Here is a 25213-nt window from a genome sequence, read left to right as displayed (position 1 = left end):
CCCGTCTTTGGTTGCGTGCCACCTCGCCCCTTCATCCCGCCCCTGCTGACCCCTCCCCCTCCTACCCGCAGCCACCAACCGCCTACTTCGACTGCCCTGCCGAAAGAAGAAGGAAATCACTGAAAGCACAAACCAGTAAAGCACCGCGACGACGTGCACACGCACGCGGGTGCACGAGCCTACCCAGCGTCATAGGCTGATGCAGCCGCGCACATCCGTGAAGGGGCACCTATTCCACTCGGTCAGCGCGGTGGGCGGGCATGCCTCGGGGCGAGTGGCAGTGGGAGGCTGCCGGGCCTCTTCGCTGCGGTGCAACGACCACGAGGCTACATCCGAACGCTGCCTAGTAGAAGAAGCCGAGCACCTTGCCACCAGTGTTGCGGGAGCGGGCCTCCTCGTGGTCCATGATGCCGAGCGAGGTCGTCAGCACGACAAAGCCGAACTGACGGGAGGGCAGGATGTTCTTCATCCACTTCTCGTAGTCGGTGGTGGCGCAGTCGAAGCGCGGGCAGATGGCGCCGCACTTGTTCAGACGGCCATTCAGGTTCACGACGATCTTGCCAGCGCGATGGTCGTCGATGATCTCGAACTCGCCAATGTAGCCGTGCTTCTGCATCACCTGCAGGAACTTCACCACCACCTTGGAGGAGGGGCGGATGAGCACCTGGCGCTTGCCACGGCGCTCCGCGCTCGCAATGGTGCGAAGCGCGTTCGCGAGTACGCTCATCATCGTCATTGTCGCCCGCACAAGCACGCGAATGCGGGGAAGAGGTGCGGTGCTGCGTACCGCACAGGGGGAGGGAGCAGCGGTTGCAGATGGTAAGGGGTGTTGAGTGAGGAATGGAGAGTGTTGTGGGGCCGCGGCCAGGCGCACACCAAACAAACAAACAAAGCGAACGAGAGGGGCAAAGAGAAACGGCAGAGGAGATGAAGGGAGGCCACATGCCCCTGACGCTTGTGCTGGGAGTCCCAGGGAACCGGCATCGCTCGTGGGGGAACAGGCAGCGGAGGCAGCGGCCAGAGAGCGAGACCCGCACAGGAGGAGTGGAGGAGGGAGGCTCCCACGCGGGGCCCGGAAAAGAAGCGCCTGAGCGCCCACCCCGCCCCTCGCCTCCCTTCTCAGCGAGGGCGCTGACCTCAGTCGAGACAACCCCTCCACAGCGACGCCATCGCAGCGATGCACAAACTCGATTATCGAAAGGGGAGAAAAAGAGCAACGGCGCGGATGTCCTTCCAAGCCCATCGCCGCCCATCGGGTGCGCGTGGCGTGCAGCACGAGCGAGGGGATGCGCGTCTGCACGTGCAATTTCACGCCTCCTCCCCCACGCGCCGCAGAGCGCCCACTCGATGGAGGCAGCGAGGGAGAGTGCGCTCACAGACAGCCACCACCACAGTGTAGACCTGCCCCGCCTGGCGCCACCGCGTGTCGGGTCGTCGAGACATCGCTGCCACATCATGCCCCTTCATCTGGGGCGTCAAGTCCGGGCACGACGGCGACGGGGGGGAGCCTGCCAGTGCAGCACCGCCGCCACTGCGCGCAGCTCCTCGCCTGTGTGACGGCCAGCCCGCACGTACTACGTGGGCTTGAAGTGCGAGTGTGCTCGTGAGCGACGTCAAGCGGGTCTGTGGGTCGTCGTACCGCACGCGGGGAACAGCGTAAAGGGACTCTGGGCCGATAGGCTCGGGCGAGGCGCGGGTGGCGGGCCTTGGCGGTGGTGCCGCAGCCGCAGCGGAAGAGGCCACATTCCCCTCCCCCCCTTCAGGGTCCTCAGCCAAGAGGAAAGCTGGTAAGATCGGGTCGATGGATAGGATGCCCGTGGCCGCGGCTGCAGCCAGCGTGCCCCGCCATGCCGGACGTTGCTGCGTTGCATCCGTCGCGCACATATCCGCCCAGACAACCTCGGCAGCGGTGGAGGGAGCTCAGGGTGTGAAGGAGGTGCGTCTCCACACCCTGTACGGCGACTCCGAGGCAATGTAGTAGGGCGTGGCGAGGTCCCAGAGCTTCAGCAGTGGCCGCGTTGCGAGGGGCCTGCGCAAGCCCCAGTGGGGGTCAGCGCTAAATGCCAGGCCGGCCATGCGAACGTCGCACGGCTCGGGTGCGGTGCCCCGTGGGATGCCAGCATGTAAGTCGCAATCCTCGTGCTGGACAAACTCGATGCCCAACGCGCTCCACGCCTTGACCACGGCGCCAGTGCAGCAGTAGGGGGGCCAAGCAGCGGCGAGCTGCACCCGGGCAAGGGGGGTTGCGGCAGCTGGCAGAGCTCGGCGCTGAAGAGAAGAACAGTGAGAAGCGCCTCTCGCGATGCCGCGAATGGGTCGTTGGAGCTCGCCTTGAGAACGCAATGCGGCCGCGACGACGAAGGCTACGGCAGCGGTGTGCGAGAGGAGCAGGAGAGCTCGAGGGTAACGCAAAAGACGGTGTACGTGCGCTGTGCCGTAGATGCGGGGGAGGGAGGCGGCGGATGGCGCTGTGGCGGATGACCACCGCCTTTGAAAGCAGCGTGGGCCCGCCTGGCGCGATCGAGGCGGTTCTAAAAGCGGCCTCCCCGAGCGGATGGGATCCGCATTCGCGTGCGCCACCATCGTCTCCTCGCTGCCGCTTGCTAGTCCTCCATGTGGGCCGCTCAGCGCCCGAGACGTCACTGTGCTGCCGCTGCCGTGGATGGTTCTCCTGCTTGTTTCGCACACCTGCTGGCTCTGCGCTCCTCAGGAGGCAAGAGCGCATCTGGTCGGCACGCCGCCGTGTCAGGGGAGAGGGAGTCGCCACCTTTCAACGAAGGCTTTCTTTTCCTGAGGCGTCTTCTGGCGAGCACTCCACGGGCATCGCTCACATACCCCCCCCACGCCTCTGGGCGACCTGTCTAAGCCCGCAGACAATTCGTCGCCCTGTACTGTGGGTGTGTGCGTGGGGGGGCATCGCCGCCCGTAGAGGCAAGGGGGTACGCACCAAGAAGGGATCCTGAGGACGTTGGGGAGCGCAGCAGCGATGGGGGTCATGGGGAAACAGAGTTCATGCGGAAGTGCTAGCCGCAATAGCGGCGAGCCGAAGGGGGCGGGGGAGGGGGAAGGGGATGGCCGCAGGAAGGGAGGGAGTGCGCTGTGCTTTAGGCCTGCGCACACGGAAAGAGTGAGGAGCAAAGATTCCAGCTCAACCGACGGCCTCCCTCGGCAGGCATCGTGCTCTCGGCCCCCTCCCCCACTCCCGCCTCACGGCATGCACGACGGCAAGGACTCATGCGTCACCTGGGCTTCCCCGACGGCGCGTTCTTCACGTCGTCGTCGAAGACAACCTCGTAGTCGTCCACCGTCTCGATACGCGCTGCGCTATTCCGGATCCGGTCTGCCTTGCGCTGCTCCTCCAATCGAGCCTTCTCCGCCTCGGTCGCGAAGAGGCGTTCATACAGCGATGGCCCCTTAACCTCCGAGATGAGGTGCGACTTGGCAGCCTGGGGAGGCTCCGGGAACCGGAAGAAGTCACGGAAGGGCTGCCAGCGCAGCAGCACCGGCTGCAGCAAGCCAGCCGTGGACAGCCCGATCCAGTAGGCGAACATCGCCGACGGCTGCGCAGCAAAGAAATAGACACCGACGACAGATGACGCACGCACGGCCCACCGCACGTACATGCTGCTGGCGCTGCGGCCGCCACGCTGCATGCGCTGGTTCATCTCAAAGTTGAGCAGGAACATGCCGGCGCAGATGGCCGGCAGCGCGTAGGTCGGGTCAGGCATCGTCAAGTCCTTCACCCACAGGAACGGCGCCATCTCGAGATCCGTTTCGTACATCGCCAGGCGCCGGATGGACAGAAAGGCGGACATGGTGATGGGCGCCGTGAGCACTGTCAGGAAGCTCTTCCACTGCGCGCATCGGTGCCTCTTGCACAGCGCATACTTCATGCGGTTGTAGCCATCCTTGATGACGCGCTTTTCCGCCGAAGAAAGCGTGCGGTCATTCTTCACCTTGTTCTGGCTGTTGGTGATCTCAGACACTTGCGGGCCGATGTGAGCCATGCGCAGCGAGTTGCGGTGGCTGTAGAGGGACGGGATCAGCGTCAGCACACGCATGCACAGGCCGTAGAAGAAGAAGACGTGCCCCCACCCGCCAAGGTCGAGCGACATGAACCCATCGTGGCGCAGGCTGCGCATGATCTCCACCTGCTTCTCCACAGGCTGCAGAAAGCTCACCGCCCAGTCCCAGAAGTCTTCCAGACGCTCAAACAGGCTCTTGTCAGGGCGGATGTAGTCGTCCACCTCGGTCGGCTGGCGGGCAAAGATCTCTGGCAGCTCCTCCTCCAGCTGAGGGTTCGTCGACCGCCCCACGTCGCTGCGGCCCCAATCAAGTGGATTCCAGCTAAGGCCACGCTGCTGCACGTAAAGGGCCCCCGTCATTCCGCCACGGCAGCTGCCGACACCGTAGCCACACGAGATGGGCGAGGAGAGCGGCGACAGGGTCGGGGTGCAGTTGTGACGCACAGAGAGCCACCAGCATGCCGATGCGGCTGGCGCACCGGAGTGCAGCAGCGTGGTCGCCGCGAGGGCCACCGGCGCGCAAGCAAGACGCGAGCCGAGGTGCATCAGTGAGAGACCCGCGAATCAAGAAGCTAAGACGCCCGCCCCCGTGGTGTGTCGAGAGAAGAAGAAGCAAGAATGCCCTTAAGGTGTGCGAGAGCTCCTATGGACTCCCACACGCATCCCCCATCATGCACGCAAGCGGCTTGCACTCCAACGCAACGCAACGGGCCGCCACCGCCTATCCCCCGTCCGTGCGCCTCGTGCTTGGGTTGGCGGAGGTATGCTGGCAGGACGAAACAGCGCCCGTGCGCACACGGCGACGCTCGATCGACCCGCCTTTTGCTTCTCTTTGCGACTGCGGCAGCGGCCTGAGTAGAGCGCCTCCCCCTGCCTGCCTTCACGTTTGCTGCTCGCGGGCACACACAGTCACTCTGACACGCACATGCAAGTCGCCGCAACCATAATGAATGAAGGAATAGAGAGGGAGAGAAGAGAGAGACAAGAGCAAGTGGGCAACTGAACACACGCGCAGTGCCGACCACGAAGCACTAGGTGCGCAACTCCCCTGCAGCTCGCGAGCACGGCTCGAGCCGGACTGACACAGCCACAACCTGTAGGAGAGCGGCCAAGGCGAGAGGGGGGATGGCGGAGACGTACGGAGCGAAGGAAATCGCCTCGGCCCATCACGCACCCACTCGCTCACCTTCCGCAGCGATCGCCATGCTTTGACTGGCATTTCCCCGGCATCGCCTTCTTGACAAGTTCGTTGGTGTGTCGTCGCCCGTGTGCGCGAGGATCGCTCTGGTATCACCTTGGGGAGGAGAGAGAAGGAACATGACTGGCGAAGAGACAACAGAGTAGCCCGCGACACAGACACGCCTGCGCAGGGACGCGTACGCCACCTGATCAACGAGCTCGCCCGGGGAGGGGAAAGAGCGGGGAAGAGTGAGCGAGGGGCGCAGGCACCGGCCAACTGCACCCGAACCACCGCTAACCTCATCGACACGAGAGAAGGGGGCAAAGAAGAAATACAAAATCGTTACGTCTTAGAGATCGCGCACACAAACGCAAACACGCCTGCACCTCCAGAGGCCCGCCACCCGCCTTATCAGCAGTCCAGCACTTCCCACGCACCCCGTAAGCACCACCCGTGCGGTGTGCCAGCCAGCGCTCACACGTCCTAAGGCGCCTGTGCGTGTGTGTGCGTGTGTGTGTGCGTGTGTGTGTGCGTGTGTGTGTGTGTGTGTGAAGGGGGGAGGGAGGGGGCATTCACCCGCAGACTCGCGCACCCACTCCTGCTTTCCCTTTCGTTCAAGGCGGAAGGGGGAAGGAGCACTTCGCGGCACTCCTCCACAGCATTCTTCGGCTAGCCCGTGCAGTTATGCGGGATTCAGCGATCACAACGGCGATGCATCCACACACAGTCGGCAGCAGCAACAGAAAGTCCACAAAGAGAGGCGAGGAGGGAAGAAGGCAGGGAGGGGGGGGCGGGGGCGCACCGCGACGGAAGAGCAACGGCGGCAAACGTGGCAGAATCAAGAGGGAGCTCACCAGTCGTCGACCAGCCCCACCTAAGCTGACAGGCGGCCATGGCGGCCGCGAGAACGAGGGGTGGGAGAGGAACGGAGAGAAGAACAACTCGAACAACTTCGATCGGCAGTGCGTGGCGCGCGCAGGCACATCTCCTCGTAGCGCTCGTCACCACAGCGCCTGCCGCCGTCTCGCGCTCCCACCCTCATCTGCATTGGTCTTTATCATGCGTCCCCTGCACAGGGCCCCCATTCCACTGGGATTGCCGTGCCCCATCGCTTGCCGGGGCTCTACGCCTGGCACACCTACTGCCCAGCCTTTGCGAGAGACTCGTGCGTGGACTCGTACAGGCGCGTGACAACGCCGATTGCGATGGTGCGACCATCGTCACGCAGCATGAATCGGCCCAGCTTGTCAAAGTCCTTGTGCGGCTCCAGCACGACAGGGCGGTCGAGCTCGATGCGGGCAATCACTACGTCGCCCGCCTTTACGCACGCCGGGTCCCTCTCGACCACCTCGTTCGTCTTGCGGTCGATCTTCGCCAGCAACTTATGGAAGGACGCTTCCTCCTGGGCGGAGTGTATGTGCAGCATGACACGCGAGCCAGCACTGATAATGTTCTTCACCTCTAGGATGACCACGCGCGCCTGGAAGAACTCGACGGCACGCAGCGAGGTCGGGATGGAGGTGGCGACGTAGCCGCCATGAATATCGCTCTCGTCGATGCCGCGCACGTGCAGGTGCACGTTGTCACCCGGGTAGCACTTCTCGAACTCAGTGGACTCGATCGAGATGCCCTCCACGAGAGCCTCCACCTTTGTCGGCAGCACCTGGATCTTCTCGCCCACCGCGATGGAGCCTGACTCGACCTTGCCGTAGATGTGTGTCTTTCCGTCATCCTTGTAGGCGCCCACCAGCGGGATACAAAGAACGTCGTCATCCGTCTTCGACTCGGGCAGCTTCAGGCTGTCGATGACCCCCATCATTGTCTCGCCCTTGTACCAGTCGCAGTGGCTAAGCTCGACATGCTTGATCAGGTTCTCGCCCGTCAGGCCCGCCACAGGCATGAAGATGAGGTTCTTCGCACGCTCCTCGTCGTAGCCGTTCTGCCGCAGGAAGGGCTTCAGCTTGCCGACGATCTCGTCGTAGCGCTCCTTGCTCCACTTCATCTCGTCCATCTTGTTAATGACGCAGATCATCTGCTTTACACCGCACGTGCGCACCAGCATTGCATGCTCTCGCGTCTGGCCACCCTTCTCGAAGCCGGTCTCGAACTCGCCGGTGCGGCTGGAGATGACGAGGACGCAGACGTCCGCCTGCGTGGCACCGCCGATCATGGACGGCACAAACGCCTTGTGGCCCGGCGCGTCCAGCACCGTCACACGGCGCCTCTCCGTCTCGAAGTAGGCCGCGCCGGTCTCGCGCGTGATTCCCTTCGACCGCTCCTCCTCGGAGACGTCCATGACGTACGCGTACTCCCAGCCCTCACGGTGGTTGATCTCCGCCTCGCGGCGCAGCTTCTCCATCTCGCGCTGGTCCACAAGGCCTTTCTCCATCAGCAGGTGGCCGGAGATCGTGGACTTGCCGGCGTCGACGTGGCCACAGAAGACGATGTTGAAGTGGGGTCGGGGGTCGCGCTTGTACTCCTTCCTGCTCTGCTGGCGCTGGCGTGCGATCTCCTTCTTGACCGACTCGCGCCGCTCCTCCGGCGTCATCTTCGCGCGGTCCTTCTCGGTTGTCGCCGGCGCCTCCTTGGCAGGGGCCGCAGAGGCAGGCTTCGGGGCGCGCTCGGTCTGAGTCACAGCAGCCGACTCCTTCTCCGGCGCCGGGCTCTCAGCCGCAGACGTTGCCGATGGGCCCGCGCCACTCTCAGGCTCCGCTTCAGTGGCCATGGACGGGGACACCGGCGACGCCACCGCCGGTGCTGAGGACTGCGGCGCCGTATCCTCCGATGCCGTCGCCGCCGTGGTCACCGGCCTCCTCTTACCTAGCGAAAGAGTTCCGCCGCCCTTCTTGGGCGCCACGACCGGCTGCGCGGAGCCGCCGCCCAGAGACAGCTTTGCGGCATCCGATGCGGACGTCTTCGGCGCTGGGTTGGGGGCAGCGGGCCTTTGCTGCTGCTGCTGCTGCGGCGGCGGCGGAGGGTAGTAGCCACCGGCCCCTTGGGCGTTGTAGTTGCCTATGTACGCGCTGCCATCGGGGGCGTAGGACGGCGCGTTGGGGTTGATGCTCCCCGTCGGCTGCTGCCAGGACATCCTCGACAAGCGAATGTGGAGTACGCTGTCCCTGTTGCGGGCTGCGTTTTCTTCGCTGGTTATGCTATGAGATGTGAATCACTTGCACTACTAGCTCACGAAAGGGGTGTGAAAGTAAAGGCAAGAGCACGTGCTGGGGAGGAGAGGTGGTGGTGTACTCAAGGAATATGAGGAGTGTGTCCTCGCTCTGGTGTGTGTGGGTGTGGGTGTGGGTGTCCAGAGGAGTTGCACACACACACAACGCGCACAGAGACGGTGAGAGGGGAGAGGAAAGGGATAGAAAACGCTGGTAGACTACGGAATCAACACCGACGAGGCACACAGAAAGAAAGCCTGAGCACATAACCATTCAAGCAATAGCGGAGGGGGAAGAGAAAGCGAGTGGACCAGAGGAGGGCGCGGCGCAGCCCCCTGCCGCTCTACAGAACGATTCGCAGGATGTGCCAGCCGCCCCCCCCCACGCAATGTGCAGCAGCAGCGTAGGAGAGGGGCAGCACGACTCCAAGCAAAGCGGGCGCTGGCACCTGCACCCGTACATCATAAACACCAGCACAAAGAATGGCACAAGCCGCGCGCAGCTCCCTCTCCTCGCTGCAAGGGGTTCCGCCCCCTCAGAGGCAGTCGAATGACACCGCGATGACCGCCTGTCACGACATCCTGCTGGCTGCCACGCCATGGCGCACCCTTGCTGCTGCTTAGTCTCGGGCTTTTCCTCTTTACCCCATGTCTGCTGCTGCGAAACAGCACCCCGCACGGACGCAACAGCGCGCTGAGGACACAAAACCACAGCACAAACAACATGTCCACTCCCGCAGCGCGTACACCGGAACACACAACAACGTGGGTACGTACGGTTGAGCAACTATACGTGGTCGCTGGTGTGATTGAAGTTTGCGGCGGGTGTGTTAAGGCGGGCAGGAGAAGAGGCGAGAGTAACCCAAAAGAAAAACACGCAAGAGAGAAGTAAAGGAAGGAGGCGCCGTTGGAGAAGCAAACAGAAATAGTGGCGCGCACACGTGTGTATATACGTTGGAGCGCATGCGTGCAGCGATATAAAATTTTCACGGAATTCGCTCGAGTTGGCTAAATCTCGCACACGGAGAAAAAGAACGAGAGCGGGAGGACCATCACACAGCGGCAGCAAAATGAAAAACACAGAGCCAGTGAACGGGGCCACCAGCAGTGTTGTGCATAGCAGTCGGAGCGATGACGTTCACGCAACGGTGCCATGCAACGAGGAGGAAAAAGAGGGCTGTTGAGATGGAAACCGAGAAGCGGAAAGCAGGGCGGAGGCGCAGAAACAAAATTCGGCAGTGAGTCGTGCGGCGCACATGGCGCTCACGGCGGCGGCGAGGGCTGGATGGGAGAAGAGCGCTGTAGTCTTCGGCACCGGCCTTGCCTGGGGCCATTCCGCGCCCCTACAGTGTTCAAAGAAAAGGACAAGACACAGTCCACTTCGCCCCCTTCCCCCTCCAAACCTCCCCCACGCCGCCACAGACGACGACTACGGCAGCCTCGACTCCACCTCGCCCTCTCGCCTTTCCAAGACACCACCACACTAGCAGCAGCACGCGCAGCACCTCTTCTCCGTGGAGGCAAGGCGCTCCGCCTCCTCCTCCTCGTGCTGCCGCTCCGCCTCGTCGCTAATCTGCAGGAAGACCTGCTCGATCGAGGTCTGCGACACGCTGTAGTCCGTCGCCCCCAGTTCGGAGGCGTTCTCCTCCATAAGCTTGAATATCCTCGATAGCTTCATGCTTCCGGGCAGCGCATAGGTGAAGCGGCGCGCACGGTATTCGCGCAGCGAGGTGCCAGGGAACTTCGCCTCGAAGAAGCGTTGAATCGCCTCTTTCACTTCCTCATCGTCAGAGCGGATACGTATAGTCACCTCAATGCCCGTGCCGAACTTGTTCTTCAGGTGCGTCTTGTTACCAATACACCGCAGAGTGCCGTCCACCATGATCGCCACGCGATGCGCAAGCGCCTCCACCTCCTCCAGGTGGTGCGTCGTCAGCACAATGGCGCAGTTGTCTGACACGGTCTCGATGGCAGTCCACAACCCGCGCCGCGCAACGGGGTCCATGCCGGCCGACGGCTCATCGAGGAACACCACTCGTGGCCCGCCGATTAGGCACACAGCAACGGACAGCTTGCGCCGGTTGCCGCCGGAAAGCTCACGCGCCAGGGTATCCTTGTAGCTTGTCAGCTCGCATAAGCTCAGCAATTCCCTCACCGTGCGCGTGCGAGACTCGTACGAGATGGCCCGCACACCCGCGTACAGCTCCAGGTGCTCCTCCACCGTCAGCAGGTCCAGGCACGCGTCGAACTGCGGACAGTACCCGATGCACCGCAGCGCCTCGCGGCTATCCGTCTCGATGTCGTTGCCGCAGATCGAGGCGTGGCCGCTTGTGGGGCTGAACTCTTGACAGAGAATGGAAATCGTCGTTGTCTTGCCGGCACCGTTCGTGCCGAGGAAGCCGAACACCTCGCCGGGGTGGACTCCAAAAGTGATGTTGCGCACCGCCACTTTGCCGTTGGAGTACTCCTTCCGAAGGTTCAGCACTTGCACGAGGTCTCCCTGCCGCTCGCTACTGTGAAGCACGCTGTTGCGCTCCGCCACGACGTCCTCGTCTTCGCCCTCAATAATCTCCGGCTCGGAGTCAGTGTGGTGAAACAGCCGCTGCGTGCGCTGTCGGCGTCCGGGGTAATCGATGAAGAGAGTGATGAAGATGTAGATGGGCACCTCGATCGCCATGTACACACACGGCCAGCCCACCACTGACATGGACCACGGTGTCTTCGTTGTGCCCAGCGACTCCTCTATCCTCAAGGTCGCGAGGTTGCTTATGCCTTCGCCGACGCAGAAGCTCGGCACCACGCGGAAGAACCACGGTAACTTTTCGGCCACTTTCTTCGTGGACTCCAATACGGAGAGCATCGACACACTGAGAACCAGGAGGAAGCCGGTGATGAAGTTGACGAGCATAACAACATTCTGTGCTGTGGAGTGCTCCTTGAAGAGGAAACTGACGGCGTACGCCATGGCCACACTGGATAGGCCATAGAGGAAGAAAAGCACGATAGTGGCACCGACAGCCCTCTTGCCAATGTACTCCTCGCGGTGGAAGATGGCGAAGACGATGATGACAAGGAACATCGTGATAATATAGCAGCAGATATCAAACAAGAAGTTCGTGAGCCAGTAGATGAAGAAGGAGAGCCCCGACACGTTCTGCAGATGCCGCGCCTTGCACTCTCGCTCCTTGACAATCCATGACACGAATGTGGACGGAATGAACGTGAACGGGATCATAATGACGATGGAGATGATAAGGGAATAGATGGAGTTCACGAAGTCGTCCTCAGTCTTCGTCCTTGGCATCGTGTGGACGACGGTGGTCATCACACTGGCGTTATTGCCGCGCTCCGCCATGTAGTAGCCGTTGTAAAGATTGAAGAGGCCAATCCCCGAGGAATGCAGTGCCGAACTGTTGTAGATCACCCCCGAGGCTGCCGTACCGGGCGCAGGGAAGCTCGTCGTGTCGTTGCACGCCAGGCCGCTGTACCTCTCCATCTCGTGAGTGTTGTACGTCTCAAGCATGTAGGCCGAAAGCGATGAAATGGAGTTCACGCCTGGCGGCTGCACCGTCGTGGTCATCGACCCAAACGGTATGGTCAAGTTCATCGCCGATGCACATCCTGCCACGTCGATCTCGACCTGCGTGCCGTACAGATCGCTTGAGAGCGTGATGGCCGGGGATTGAAATAACTTGATGAGCATGAGTAACATCGCAAGCAGCACACACAGCACCGGACACACCACCTGGAAGAACTGCGTGCGGCGATCCCGCAAGCCGTTCCAGAGCCGCTTCCACAGCATCGCCTTGAACTGGCTGTGAAAGATCGAAAACTCATTTCTGATGAGGTCGACATTCCACACATCCGACGGCCGCGCTGGTTCCTTACAAATGCTGTCGATGGCGCTGGGGCTGACTAGGGCGTCGATGGGGTCTCTAGTGGCACCCGCACCGGCCTCATTAGCCAGTAGTGTCGACTCGCCGTACGGCGTCGACGAGTACTGCCGAGTCCCCTTCACCCCCTCTTTGGCATCCTCCTGCTGCACAATTTGGATGAAAATCTCCTCCAGCGTCGTAGCAGAGACGCTGTAAGCGTTGATGCCGAGCTGCGAGCTGCAGTCCTCAATATCGGCCAGCAGAGTGGGGAATGTTGCTTTGGCACCCATCGGCAGTCGGAAGCCCATCTCACCCGCACCGGATCCAAGCTGCGTCGCTGACGGCACGTGACTCATCACTTTCCTCATAATGCCCGGCCGATCAACATGGGCGACAACGGAGAGGGTCAGCACATAGCCAACACCAAGCTTGGTCTTCAAGAACATGTTGCTGCCCGCGCACTGCAGGCGACCCTTGCTCATGATGGCGATGGAATCACCCAGCAGATCGGCCTCGTCCATGAAGTGCGTCGTCAGCAGGATGCTGTGGTACTTGGCCATGGCTCGCAGGAGCTCCCAGGTGTGTCGCCGCGCGCCAACATCCATGCCGGCAGTCGGCTCGTCCAGGAACACAAGGCGGCTCCCGCCAACAAACGCAATCGCCACAGACAGCTTCCGCTTCATCCCACCCGACAGCATCTTTGAGCGGTAATCGCGCTTATCCTCCAGGTCGACACCGGCGAGCATGCGCGAGATCGCCTCCTCCCGCGCCACACCTCGCAAGCCCTTCACCGCGGCGTAGTACCAAAGGTGCTCGTAGCACGTCAGCTCCGGCCACAGGATGTTGTGCTGCGGGCAGTAGCCGATCTGCTGGCGAGCCTTCTGCCGCTCCTCACGGACAGAGTAGCCGTAGATGTAGCAGTCGCCCGCGTCGGCCGATACCATCCCCGTCATCATGTTCATCGTCGTCGTCTTGCCGGCGCCGTTGTGCCCCAGCAGCACCGAGATCTCGCCCTCGCGCATCCCCCAGTACAGGTTGTTCACCGCAACGAACGTCCTGCCGCCGCGACGGTATTTCTTGCGCAGTCCGGCGATGCAAACTGCGTAGTCGGTGTCGTCGTCGCCGATCTCCTCGAACACGCCATCCTCGGCTCGGCCGTCCTCATCGAAGCACTGAGGTGCACCTCTGCGGCAGCAGAACAGTCGCACCGGGTCCATGATGAAGAAGAGCGGGTGCCTTGGCGTGCCCCACTCCTTCGGCAAAACAGCGTCCAGGTAGAGCATCAGCACGAGGTAGATGAAGAAGTCCGCAAACAAGATAGAGGTCACCACGAGCATATTCGGCGAATCACGGAAGTAGGCGAAGGTGGAGGAAGTGACGCCACCGCTCAGCTCGTGCATGAAAACCAGCTTGATGCCAGCAGCGAGACCGGATGGCGAAAGAAAAGAGAAACCGATCTGCGCGGCACTTTCCATATCCTGAACAACGAAGAGCGGCACTGCCATGGCGAAGTAAATGAGCGGCGCCAAGATGGACGCCAGGCGCGCCTTGTTGAAGAGCGCCGCCATGAGCCCCGACAACGTGATGAGGGAAAGGCAGAACAAGAAGAGCAGAAAGAAGACGATGCCCATGTTCGACTTCCTCAGGTACGTCACCCGCAGCAGAATCGCCATGATGAGCGAGACGCACGTGTACTGCACCAGGTAGATCAGGAACCACGCCGTGTACATAACTGCCTCTGACAACCCCATGATCAGCATTGCCTCCCGCAAGCGCAGCTCCTTCTCCAGCACGACGCGCTTTGTCATCTGCGACACCGGGTACAGGAAGCCGAGCACGAGGATAAGCGGCACAAACAGCCCGCCGTACGCGAGGAACTGTGCACTCACGAAGGCGCGTGTCGGCGCGGGAAGCATGACCAGCTTACTCGGTGGCGTCCTTGACGTGCGGACCACCTCTGCCAGGAAGTACTGGTACATGGTCTGCTGTAGCGTCGTGAAGCCAGAGAAGATATACATGACCGCCCCGTTCTTCTCCACACCGCCAACGTAGAACCCTGCAAGGATTTTCCTCGTCCGAGGCAGCGCCGTCGCGTTCAGGCGGATGGCCACATTGAAGTCGTCAGCAGCCAAGTTACCCACCTGAACGATGCCCCAGATGGGTGGGTCGTGCGCGGTGCGCTCCTTGACCGTCGCCTCCGCCGCATCCTCCGTGGCGAGGGTGCCGCCGTAGACATACTTGAAGTAAGTGGATGTGCGCTGGAGGTAATCAACAAGCGCGTCTGTCGCGTTGGACTTCGGCGCAAAGTAGAGGGTGCCGCTGGAGAACATAGCAGAGTCCACCGTCTTGTCACGAATCAACTTGGAACCACCCAGCTGATAGAAGAGGCGCCATACCCACTGCAGCAGGATCATCTGATCCAGCGACGGCACACGCGTCGTGCTCAGTGACACGTGATAGCGCATCAGAGAGTAAGAGCCACGAGCGAAGCTTTCCATAACGCAGAGGCCAACCGGGGGGCCGCTGATGTTGTTCTCAGCGCACAACAGCATCGGTGGTGACGCAAACTGTTTGACGAAGTCGCCACACTCCGGGAAAGCCGCGATTTGAGTACCACCTGAGAGCGTCATGTTGTAGCACAGCATGTTCGGCGTCTGCGCCAGTATGAGCTCCGTGGCATACTCTCCACTCACGCTGAAGTAGTCAGTCGCCGGGATGGAGTCCCTCTTGATGATAAGCCACAGGATAATGGAGCCGAGAAGAAAGATGATCGGGATCAGCAGCTCGCACGCAAACGCGACGGGGGTGCGGGTCTGTAAGATCAGCATCCGCTTCAGTGTTACGCCCAGCTGGCTGAAGAAGGTGCTGTTGTTACCTTGCCACGATGCGGACATGCTCGAGCGGCGTTGTGCCTCGACTGCGCGCATGTATACGTTGTACTCCCCTCCGCCGCCCTTGTGAGTCTTACCGCTGCCGCTGCTCTCGTCCAGCTCATTCAGCTCCACGTGCTCAAGGCTCGGTACTCGCCACGCATTAGAGCATTCTCTTTGCTGGCACAATCCCTTTTCGCGTGATCTCTGGTGCGTTTGCTCCTGGCAGGTATGCTCCGGGGAGCTCTCGGAGGAGTATTCGGACGACGTCCTCTCATGACTACTCTCCGCAAATGGCGCCGACATTGCTGGGGCGGTGGTGCCGCCGTTGGTGTTCATCGCGTCTAGCCGTATTCTGCAGCTATCAGCTTGCTTGGCCACCGCGGTACGCGCGCAGTTGCTCGCCGCGAGCAGGGGTGGCTGCCACTGTGTGTGTGTGGGGGGTGTCTTTTGACGCTCTCCGTGGCACGATGAGAGGGAGCCAACGTGTCGCACTGACTACACACCGGCCAGCGCACGGTCCAATCCGCTCCTCCTGGCGGTACACAACCGAACCGAGCTGAAGGGAGGGGAGCAAACAAAGCCACAAAGACGCAAAGGAACAAGGCAGAGAGACAGCGATCACGCCGGCGGCTGCGCTCGTTGACGGGGGGCTCACCTGCAGAGAGAAGCAAAAAGGCTGCGCGTGCACGCTGCCCCACACAGGCACAAAAGAGAAGTGCACCGCTCAAAGGCAAACACAGAGACACGGGCGTTCACCCAGGCTGAGGGCTACAGACGGGGGGGAAGAGAGTGACGCACGAGTCAGCAGGCAAGCATTCAGTGAAGGGACTCGATGGCAGCGGAGAGAGCGCCAAAACAGTGAGCAGCAAATCAAACTACAAAGAGAACACGTAAAGCGAGCAGAAGAGGGGAACGAAGAGGAGGGAAGACCAAGGAGGTCAACACACGCCCTCAAGACTGACGCAGGCGCCAGTAATGTAGCCGACAGAGAGAGAGAGAAAAGAGTGCGCCCTATGAAGTCGTCCTGTGATGCACCAAGAAGGGCATGAAGCGTCTGACTCTGAGATCTGAGCAAAGTGGCCACGGCTAGGGGGGAGGACAAGCGCAATAACACAAGAGGCGTTGGCGGCCAGGCAAAGGGGGAGAACCGCAGCTGGATGGTGCAAGAGACAGGCTCAGAGAGGCTCGGAGACACAGAGAGCGTACGCGCACAGCAGCAAAGACGACGGAGCGAGTGCTAGAAGAAAGCGAACACTCCGCAGCACTTCGCCCCTGCGCGGCACGACCTTGGGTATCGGGGCAGGTATGTCTGCTCGGCGGGTGGAGGGGAGAGGTGGGAGACGGGAAGGCTACCGCAGCACACGCGCACGCGAGCAGCGGCAGACACCGGCCGAAAGACGACGAGCCCTCACCAAACGCAGGAGAAAAGAGGGGCGACGCACACGCACACTCACAAAAGAACCGCAAAGGTGAAACAGACGCAGCGCCAGCACCGCACAGCAACACACTCTCGCGTGCGCAGAAACGAGGCGCCTGGCTCAGAGAAGCAGAGAGGATGGCGGGGAGCGCGAGCGCACACGTGCGTGAGGGGGGTGAGCGGGCTTGTCTGGATCCCCAATGCCGGCAATAGCAAAAGGGAAAGGAAAAACAAGCAGTAACAGTGAACAATGACTCGCCGAGGGGTACTCAAGCGACGCGACCCAACCTACGAGGAGAAGTGAAAGGGGTAAGGGGAGAAGAACAAAGTTGAAAGAGCAAGCAAAATCAACAAGGGTGGAGGGTGCTGGCCAGAGGCTCTTCGCTGAGAAACAACGCCGGGGGCCACACCTGTCAGCACTTAGTCGTGAAAAACAATCGCGTAGGAACAGTGAGAAGACAACACGCTGAGCCTCGAGAACCACGAGATGGAGAGAGGGCTCAAGAGGCGCGAAGAGAGCGGGGGGCGGTAGGACTAGCGAGTGAGAGAAACGGGCCCACTGCCGGCATGTGCAGCGTCGCCGTCAGCGAATAGTCGCGCACTCCGGATGTCTTTGAGATCCGTGCCAGCGCGACTAATAGCAGGCGCGATCTGTAGCCCTTCGCTGTATATGAGGGGTTTGCGGGGAGGGGGAAGCCCAAAGCAAGAGTGGGACGTGTGTTCCCTCGGGCAGCTTTGCCGGTGTGTGCGAGCTTCGCGAACTATGCCGTGATGTCAAACTTTGGCGTTGGGGGGTGCGGGGGCAGCATAGCAGAGGGGGTGAGGGGTGGGTGGATACACCAACAGGGAAGAGTTGTGGAAGCGGCACGCGGAGCGAGATAGAAGACAGGATGCCAGTGGGTCGCCAATAGGGAAAGGGGGAGAGGAAAAAGGGGTGCGGCAAGAGAGGAAACCGTTGATGTCGAGCAGGAAAAAAACGCATCTGGGGCGATCCGCATTGAACTTTCTGGGGCCGGAAAAGAGGAGCAGGTAGCTGAGGCGGGGAGGGACGAACGCAGCGGGCGGCGTCCTCGCCTCCCCAGCTACCTGCCCAGCCTTTCTCGGTCCTCCCCCACCGCCATCCCCCGCAGGGGCATGCAGTGACGCACAGCGCGCCTAGTCGCATCGCGGAGACAAGCAGAAGGGGGGAATAGCCCCCACGCGCCGAGAAAGAGGGGTGAACACGTGTGCGCCGACGCACGTGCGCGCAAGAGTCGCCCACGCTGCACTCTCGTGAAGGCGGGCCGCTCCGCCCAAACACGGGGGAGACGCGATCGCCCTTCGGCGCGTGGAGGAAGGGGGAGGGAGGGAGGGGGGGCGCTACCTCACGCACACCGCCCACGCGTTGCTTTTCCTCGTTCCTTTTCGCACGCGCTGGCGTACTGGCGTTACTGACCCGGGGGGAAGAGAAGTCGACGAGAAGAGAAGACTAAAGGACGGAGAGGGGAGGGGGCGAAAGAAGAAGAAACATCTGTGTCTCGGCGCGTCCACACGTACGCAAGAAGTTTGCACGGAGTGTCCGCGTCAGTCGCGTCGGCGCGTGTGGGCTCGTGCGACCTGCCGTCGATTCAGCCGGGCTCGACGGTGCTGACGCACCGCTCGGTGCCCGCCACCCTTCCTCTTGCAGGCTTCCCTCTGTCGCTCAGCACCCCGCGTGCTTGCCCATGGGGGTTGGAGCAGTGAGCTGCACGTCCCATGATGGGTCGGGAAAGCCACCGTGTGCAGCCTTCCGGGCCCGCGCATCACGACGACTCGAAAGAGGAGTGCGCCGCTCCTCGTCGGTGGCCCAAACCGTCGCCCCCGTTGGAGGTATGAGAGAGGCGGTCGAGAGAAAGCGGAAAGCGCAGCACGGCGACCGCCAGAGTCGCTGTGCGGTAAGTCGGACCGCGCGCCAGGCCCCGTCCATGCGCAGGCGCGCACACACACACAAGCAGGCGCGCGTCATACTCACACGTAGAGAAAACCAAGAGAGAGCGAGTGTACAGGGCGGCCCTCACGGAGGCGCCCCCATCACCCTCGCTCATGGAGAAGGGCACTCCAGCGCCGGGCATCATCTTCCGCCCTCGCCCCCTCCGTCGACACGCACATCAGAGCTGGTCTCCGTGCCTGCGTGCGCGTGCGTGTGTGGGTGTGTGTTATATGCACGTCAGAGCGACATGCAGCCACGCGTGTGGGTGCGGCAACCACTGGTGGGGAAGGAGAGGCAAGCGAGAAGAACGAAATACAGAGAGAAGACACGCGACCGATGGCAAGGCGAACATGCCTGAGCAAAGACGTACTCGCAAAGGGCGCGCACGCTACGCGCCCACACGCCTCCCTAACAGGCGCCTCTGCATGTGCCTCCGCGCACCACGACGTACAACGGCAGCAGCACCAACAGACAAGCAAACAGCGCCTCCCCACCACGACGCCAGACAGCGCAGGACTGAAAGAAGGCGAGGGGGGAACAGAACATGGGGGAGGGAAAAAGGCACCGCGACACACAAGAGGCGACAGAGAGAGAGAGACCAAGCAACACGAGCGAGATACTGTAGCCACCACCCATCCACTCATGCGCGTACTGTTGAACGGCACATGCAGGCAGCAGTCCAGCCAGACAGACCCACAGACCTGCGCAGGTACACAGCAGCACAGGACGACAGCACACACAGACACAAACGAGCCCGCAGAAGTGAACCAGCCAAAGGGAGGGCGACAAACGGGGTAAAAGGCGTGCTCGAGACAGAGGCGGCTGGTGGGAGGGAGAGAGAGAGGGGGGGGGGGGGGCAGGGGCACAGCCTAACCCACACCGAGAGAGAGAGGGAGAGAGAGAGCTGGTCGACCCGCACATCGACCGACACACTTCCCGCCTCGCTCACTCAACCCACCCACGCTCAATAACAAAAAAACGAAAAAATGCCGCCCCCAACTCCGCCGTATCGGTCGCGCTCCTTGGCCTCTCTGGTTGCTCACCGACGCGACCGCTACGACCGCCCAGCACCAGGAGGACCGGCACACTACAAGGAGGCAAGTCATTCCACCAGCGCACGCCCCACGCACACGCCAGGGGTCAGACGCAAGAGCGGAGTTACTTTACTTACCGTGCCTCGCTCTCTTTGTAGTGCGCGGGTGCACCGGTGCCGGTGCCAGTGTGAGTCCCTCGCGCGCGTGCGTCCGACCCTCGGTAGAGGCCATGGAGAACAGAGAGAGAGAGAAGGAAAGCGTAGAAGCACAAGACAAACACACACGCGCAAACACTCCGAGAGACACTGAGGTGCGTGCAGGCGCACTTGACGACTCTAAGACTCCTCGCACCAGCGGTTCTCCTCGCGAATCTTCTCCTCCTCCTCTGGTGTGAAGTCGTTCTCGATGTTGAAGAGCTCGCGAATCTGCTCCGCCGTCTTGCCACGGATCATGCTCGCGACACAGGCGCACGTCAGGTCGAGCAAGTCGCGCACGTTCAGAAAGTTTGCCGCCATGATGACGTCGATGAGGACCTCGTGCTGCCTCTCGTCGTGGTTCTTGAGAAGCTTGCTGAAGAGGAAGTTGCTGTCCCACTCGCACACGAGCGATTCAATCGCCGTCTTGAGCGGCTTCTCGATGGGCTGGGCCGGGTTGCCGCAGTGGTACTCCATGTATTCTAGCACGAGTCGGAGCGTCTGCCCCGACACGTTCGGGATGGGAATAATCGCCTCGCTGCCCTCCTGATCTTCCAGCATGTCCCTGAGGAGCCCCGACATCTTGGCCGACTCGCGCGACACCTTGAATTCTACAGGCGGGTGGTCATTGCTCTGCAGTACGCAGTACTGCGAGAAGTCCACGTCGTCGCCGTTCGCGATTTCCACCGGCATCGCTCGACGCGCGCTGCGCAGCAAGAGTGAAGGCGCGGAAACGAAAGTGAAACAGAAGAGCAGCACGAGCAAAGGTGAGAGAGAGCTAAGGAGACACACAACGTCAGTGCACGGCGAGTCGCATGCGTCTTGCCTCGCTCCGCTCAACTCTCGGTCAATGCTGCTCGCACCCGCACGCCCACACTGTCGCCCTCACTCCTCAAGCTGCGCGCGTGCGGTTCAGCTGCTGCTGCTCTCAGTGTCACCTCGTCGACTCCGCGTGGGGTGTGCAAACAAACAAACAATGGAAACAAGGAATGCTTGCGCTTTTTCCTCGCTATTGGGCTGTGAGGCGGCGGCGGAGGGGAGGACAGAGGGAGAGTAAAAAATTGGCGGGGGAAGCTATCAAGACGTGCCCAAGGCGGGGGCGAGAGGCGTACGTGCGTACGTGCATGGGTGTGTGGGTGTGTGCGTGCGCAGAAGGGGGGACATGGAGAAGGGAGGATGGGCACGCACTCGGGTGTCTACACGGGGAGCGAGCGGGGCTCGCGCACACACTGTATTTCATCGGCCAGCGAAAAGGCCGCCATGAAGGGGCCAATCAGCCGCGATCAGCCGGGCACAGAGAGGGGGGGAGAAGGCCAGCACGCCCACCCACGTGCCACAGCGTGCGAGAGCGCGATAGAGCCACGCACTCCCTCAAGCAAAACAATGAGGAGCCAGCAGCGCTCCTCGTGCCCAAGCATGAAACGGACAAGCCATATACCCGTGCTGTCCACAACCGCCGCGGCGCCCCCACAGCTAGCCTTGCGTACTGCGCCACCACCTAACTGTGCGCCCGTTCCGGTGCTGCCCCGATGAAGTTCTCCGCTTTCCCGTGCGGCGCGTTTCAGGCAGCGCCCACTGCTTCTCCTCCAGCGCCCCAGCGATAGGCAGCAGGCGGGCACTCACCCAGGCACAGACACACGCAGTCCTACAGACAGACGAACATTGAGAGAGGCAGTGCACACGCAATCGCGCAATAAGGAGGAGAAAGCGCAGAGGGCAACGGCAATAAAATGAAGAGAGGTGAAGTCGACATCAACGCCCTCACCTGCACAACCAGACACACACCGGGGGAGGGATGGGACGTGGATGAGGGTGAAGACACGTAGTCCCTCCAGAGCAACGGCAACACGGAGCCCACACCACACGTGCGTGTGGGTGGGTGGGTACGGGCATCCCTTTTCGGGGGGCTGATGCTCCGGGGGCCAATTTGCGGCCTGGCGTGTATTGGAGCAGTGCGCGCGTCTAATCACCATCGGGGCTGCATGGCCAGACTGAAGACGGCGCTCTCAGTGCCAAGGGCGGTCCGCTCGACGCGGTGGCTGGTGGAGCCCCCGCACGCGACGGAGGCACGGCCGAGGCCCGAAGCGCGGCAGTGCTCGTATCGTCTCCCTGGGAGGTGAAGCAGAGCGTATGCTGAAGGCTGGCGAAGCCCTCCACGAAAGCGGCAGCGCCGGGGAGGGCCGACACGGTGGTGTCCTGAGGCAGGCGCCCCACACCGACGAGGTCCGCACTCGCCGCGGCAGGTATTGGCTGCACGTACGGGGCATCCCCGTCGTCATCGCTCACCGCGGCCAAAGTCCGCTGTGCAGTCCATCGTCTCCACCACCACAGCGGTGTCGTGGCCGAGGCGGCCGCCGCGCCGGGACTCCATCTTGCCCTCGCCGCCCCCGATGACCTCCTGCTGGTGGCGCCGCAGCAGCGACCGACTCTTCGTGCCAACGCACTCCTTGCATTTATAGCCGTTTCGCCGGCGCACCATATCGCGATCAAAGCGGCCACACACGACGCAGTAAATATGCGGCGTCGCGCCGCCCTGGGGCACCTGGTGCGAGCGGAGAAGGTCTGTGTCGACCCGCACATCCAGCGTTGCAGCCTCCTTCTTCGAGCGGTGGAGGATGACGTCCGTGTCGGCGAAGCTCATGTCCTGATTGCGGTCCTCGCGGTCACTGTCCGCGTCGTAGTGGAGCACACCGTCCACGCGGATGCCGTAGTCCGTCGCGATGGCGTGGCGGACGAGCTCCTCCAGTGTAGGATCGCGCGCGATGGCGTCAGCATTGCCCATGAAGGCCAACTCATCGACAGCGCCGCCGAGCCCTGCACCGGCACTCGGCCCCCGCGAGGCGCCTCTCCCGCCGTCCGCCGTGCCGGCACCTTCGCCGTAGTTCACCGCGTCATCGTCGCTGTCGCCGCCATTCTCCTGGTCAATCAGCTTGCCCTTGCGGTAGAAGATGGTCCCGAACGTGTCATCAATGATGTCATTCACGTTCAGCGCCGTGTCCACGTTGGTCCGCAGGTCGCCGGTGCTGCTATCCTTCATGTACACCGGGACGCAGGCCATCTCATCATCCAGCTTTGCCCGCCCAAAGGCGGCACGGTGCAAGAAGGCCACCGGCAGCAGCTCAAAGCACATGAGAAGATCCTGGATAACAGCCCTCGTGGCCTCGACCTCATGCTCATGGGCGCCAAGGTAGATGAGGCCGGCTGAGGAGGCGAGGTTCACAATGACAGACTGCCAGTAGCTGAAGAAAATGATGGACTTGATGCAGAGGAACTTCAAGAAGGTCTTGGCGTAGTGCATCTCCTTCTCGCACTCAACCTCGAACAGCACGAGGTAGTAGAGCGCCATCGTGAGGCTAACGTTGATGACGATGCAGGCGTACGTGTACACGTTGTCCGGCCCAAAGCTGCCCTCTTTGTAGATCCCAAGCGGATGGCATACCATGGCAACGAAGGACGCGAGAGGCTTGATCAGCGCGCATTGCAGCACCCAGCGCTTGCAGCGCAGGTAAAAGTCCGTGTCGAGCGGGAAGGATGGCAGGTAGCACATCGGAAACGGGTGCATGCCCTTGTACCGCTTCTTCTTGAGAGACCGCAGCAGCTGCCCCTCGCCGCCGCAGTACGACACCATCAGCATGAAGAAGATATACAGGACAAAGCTCTCGTACGTGTCGCGCACCGTCTCGAAGAAGAAGCGCCACCTATAGAAGAGCAGCGACAGGGCGGAGAAGACGGCGTAGATCGGGACCATCAGGATGATGCGCATCTCCAACACCTGCAACTTTGGGTAGTCGAACCGGGAGAGGTGCTCGCGCAGGTCGCTGAACGAGATGAAGCAGCAGACCACGGCGCAGAGGACGGCGGCGTATGTCAGCGCCTTATTGTTTACCCACGTCAGGTCAAGGCCAGAGACGGTGGTGCTGTTCGATGTCGGGTGCCCCTCCGCCGACGCCATCGCGAGGCGCTGCGCCAGGAACTCCACCGGCACCCTCGCCATGACTGCTAAAAACACGGCACGCACGCACGTGTGTGTGTGTGTGTAGGTGTAACGGGCGCTTCTGCCGCTTTGGCAGGGGAGGAGCGAAGCGCGCGCCCACAGAGAGACACAACGGGGGTATGCGACACGCACAATAGACGCCCTTGATGGAGAGCCGAAGAGAGCGAGAGGCGGCGCCGCGGCGGTGTATATCGGTACACGGGTGCGCCGATGGCGTGCAAAGAATACCCTGTGCGTGTGTGCGTCTGTGGGACTGCAGGCCCACCTGAGCGTGCTTAGGAGGGGAGGGGGGAGGGGGGAGGGGGCGCTGTAGAGAGAGCAGGTGGGGGACGTGTGCTGGGGGAGGGAGGGAAAACAAGGAGACCAGCACGCTACACTTCTCGTAGGGCACCTGGCACGGCGGGTGGCAAAATGCACCCACGCACACACACACACGTGCGTACGCACCCGAGAGAGAGCCGCAAGGAGGCACGGAGGGGACTGTGAAAGGGACAAGAAGGGGGGAGCAAGCGCGAGAGAAAGCGACACGCAGAGGCGCAGGATCACGCGATGTAGCACGCGTAGAGGGAAAGTGAGGTGGGGTGGGGTAGGACCCCGCCGCAAGACACGCCCGCGAATTAAAGGGCGCAGCGGCACACGCGCGCACAGTGCGGTGCAGCGGCGGTAAAGGGGGGTGAGAGGTGAAACACACCAAAACAGCTGCGAGATCAGCGCACAATACTGACGCTTTACTCATGGCGGCAAGGCAGCGCTCGCCATGAGTGCGATCTCGACGTGCATGCATGGGTGTGTGGCACAGCAGTGAACGTGTTTCAGCCGGGGACAGCGGCAAAAATTCGTCATGGAAAGAGAGGTGGTGGTGGAGATGAGAGACACGTGCATTGCCAGGGGAGAAGTGCAAGGGAGAGGGGAACAAGGAACATAAAGCTGGACATGACAGGCGCGCATGTGTGCGGACCTCATGAAGAGGCGGAGAGAGGAGGAGGGTCTCTGCGCTATCGACAGAGAATGACAAGAAGCTCCCCTCGCACGCCTTTCGCTTGTGGGGAAACCGGGGGACGAAGAGCGCGCCGGTGCACTGGCGGACAGCGTCGCTACCACCTCTTCTGCGTACGCCGCCGTTCGCGTGCCGTAACGCTCGCAAACCTGCACAGCATAAACCTAACTGGGAGAGATCTCAGTCGGCTCCGAAGCGCCAGCTTGTTTTCTCTCTCTTGTCCATCTCTCCCGGCTGCAGTGGGGGTGCGGCAGCACCGCTTGTGCCCATGCGGGGTGCGTGGGACTACAGCAGCCCCTGCACCGGTGTGTCTTTTTCTTTTGGTCGTAGGTGCGCTGCGGCACCGAGAAGAACGAGAGGCAGGCTGGGGCGGCAGGGGAGGGGGGAAGAGGGAGGAGTGCGAGACACACAGAGGGAGAGGCTGAGCGAGAGGGGGGCGTCCCTCCCCGTCTTTGGTTTGCGTGCCACCTCGCCCCTTCATCCCGCCCCTGCTGACCCCTCCCCTCCTACCCG

The 25213-nt window shown here is 61.9% G+C and overlaps 6 protein-coding genes across 6 annotated transcripts; all 6 read right to left on the bottom strand.

Annotated features, from left to right (window-relative positions):
• Positions 1–343: 343 nt before the first annotated feature.
• LBRM_11_0990 (putative 40S ribosomal protein S15A) lies at positions 344–730 on the bottom strand (the record flags this gene model as incomplete). The annotated part of the gene is made up of 1 exon (XM_001562982.1): positions 344–730. The coding sequence occupies one exon, from the start codon at positions 728–730 to the stop codon at positions 344–346; it is 387 nt and encodes a 128-aa protein (XP_001563032.1).
• Positions 731–3239: 2509 nt separating this feature from the next.
• Positions 3240–4385, bottom strand: LBRM_11_0980 (conserved hypothetical protein; the record flags this gene model as incomplete). The annotated part of the gene is made up of 1 exon (XM_001562981.1): positions 3240–4385. The coding sequence occupies one exon, from the start codon at positions 4383–4385 to the stop codon at positions 3240–3242; it is 1146 nt and encodes a 381-aa protein (XP_001563031.1).
• A 1958-nt stretch (positions 4386–6343) lies between these two features.
• On the bottom strand, positions 6344–8293 carry LBRM_11_0970 (putative eukaryotic release factor 3; the record flags this gene model as incomplete). Its single annotated transcript, XM_001562980.2, has 1 exon — positions 6344–8293. The coding sequence occupies one exon, from the start codon at positions 8291–8293 to the stop codon at positions 6344–6346; it is 1950 nt and encodes a 649-aa protein (XP_001563030.2).
• A 1558-nt stretch (positions 8294–9851) lies between these two features.
• On the bottom strand, positions 9852–15170 carry LBRM_11_0960 (putative ABC transporter; the record flags this gene model as incomplete). The annotated part of the gene is made up of 1 exon (XM_001562979.1): positions 9852–15170. One exon carries the CDS (start codon positions 15168–15170, stop codon positions 9852–9854), a length of 5319 nt encoding a protein of 1772 aa, XP_001563029.1.
• Positions 15171–19850: 4680 nt separating this feature from the next.
• On the bottom strand, positions 19851–20402 carry LBRM_11_0950 (Cyclin A/CDK2-associated protein; the record flags this gene model as incomplete). The annotated part of the gene is made up of 1 exon (XM_001562978.1): positions 19851–20402. The coding sequence occupies one exon, from the start codon at positions 20400–20402 to the stop codon at positions 19851–19853; it is 552 nt and encodes a 183-aa protein (XP_001563028.1).
• Positions 20403–21984: 1582 nt separating this feature from the next.
• Positions 21985–23703, bottom strand: LBRM_11_0940 (conserved hypothetical protein; the record flags this gene model as incomplete). Its single annotated transcript, XM_001562977.2, has 1 exon — positions 21985–23703. One exon carries the CDS (start codon positions 23701–23703, stop codon positions 21985–21987), a length of 1719 nt encoding a protein of 572 aa, XP_001563027.1.
• Positions 23704–25213: the final 1510 nt, after the last annotated feature.

Source organism: Leishmania braziliensis, chromosome 11 (genome assembly GCF_000002845.2).
Source record: "Leishmania braziliensis MHOM/BR/75/M2904 complete genome, chromosome 11".
Taxonomy (NCBI): domain Eukaryota; phylum Euglenozoa; class Kinetoplastea; order Trypanosomatida; family Trypanosomatidae; genus Leishmania; species Leishmania braziliensis.
This window is presented reverse-complemented; position numbering and strand designations above follow the sequence as displayed.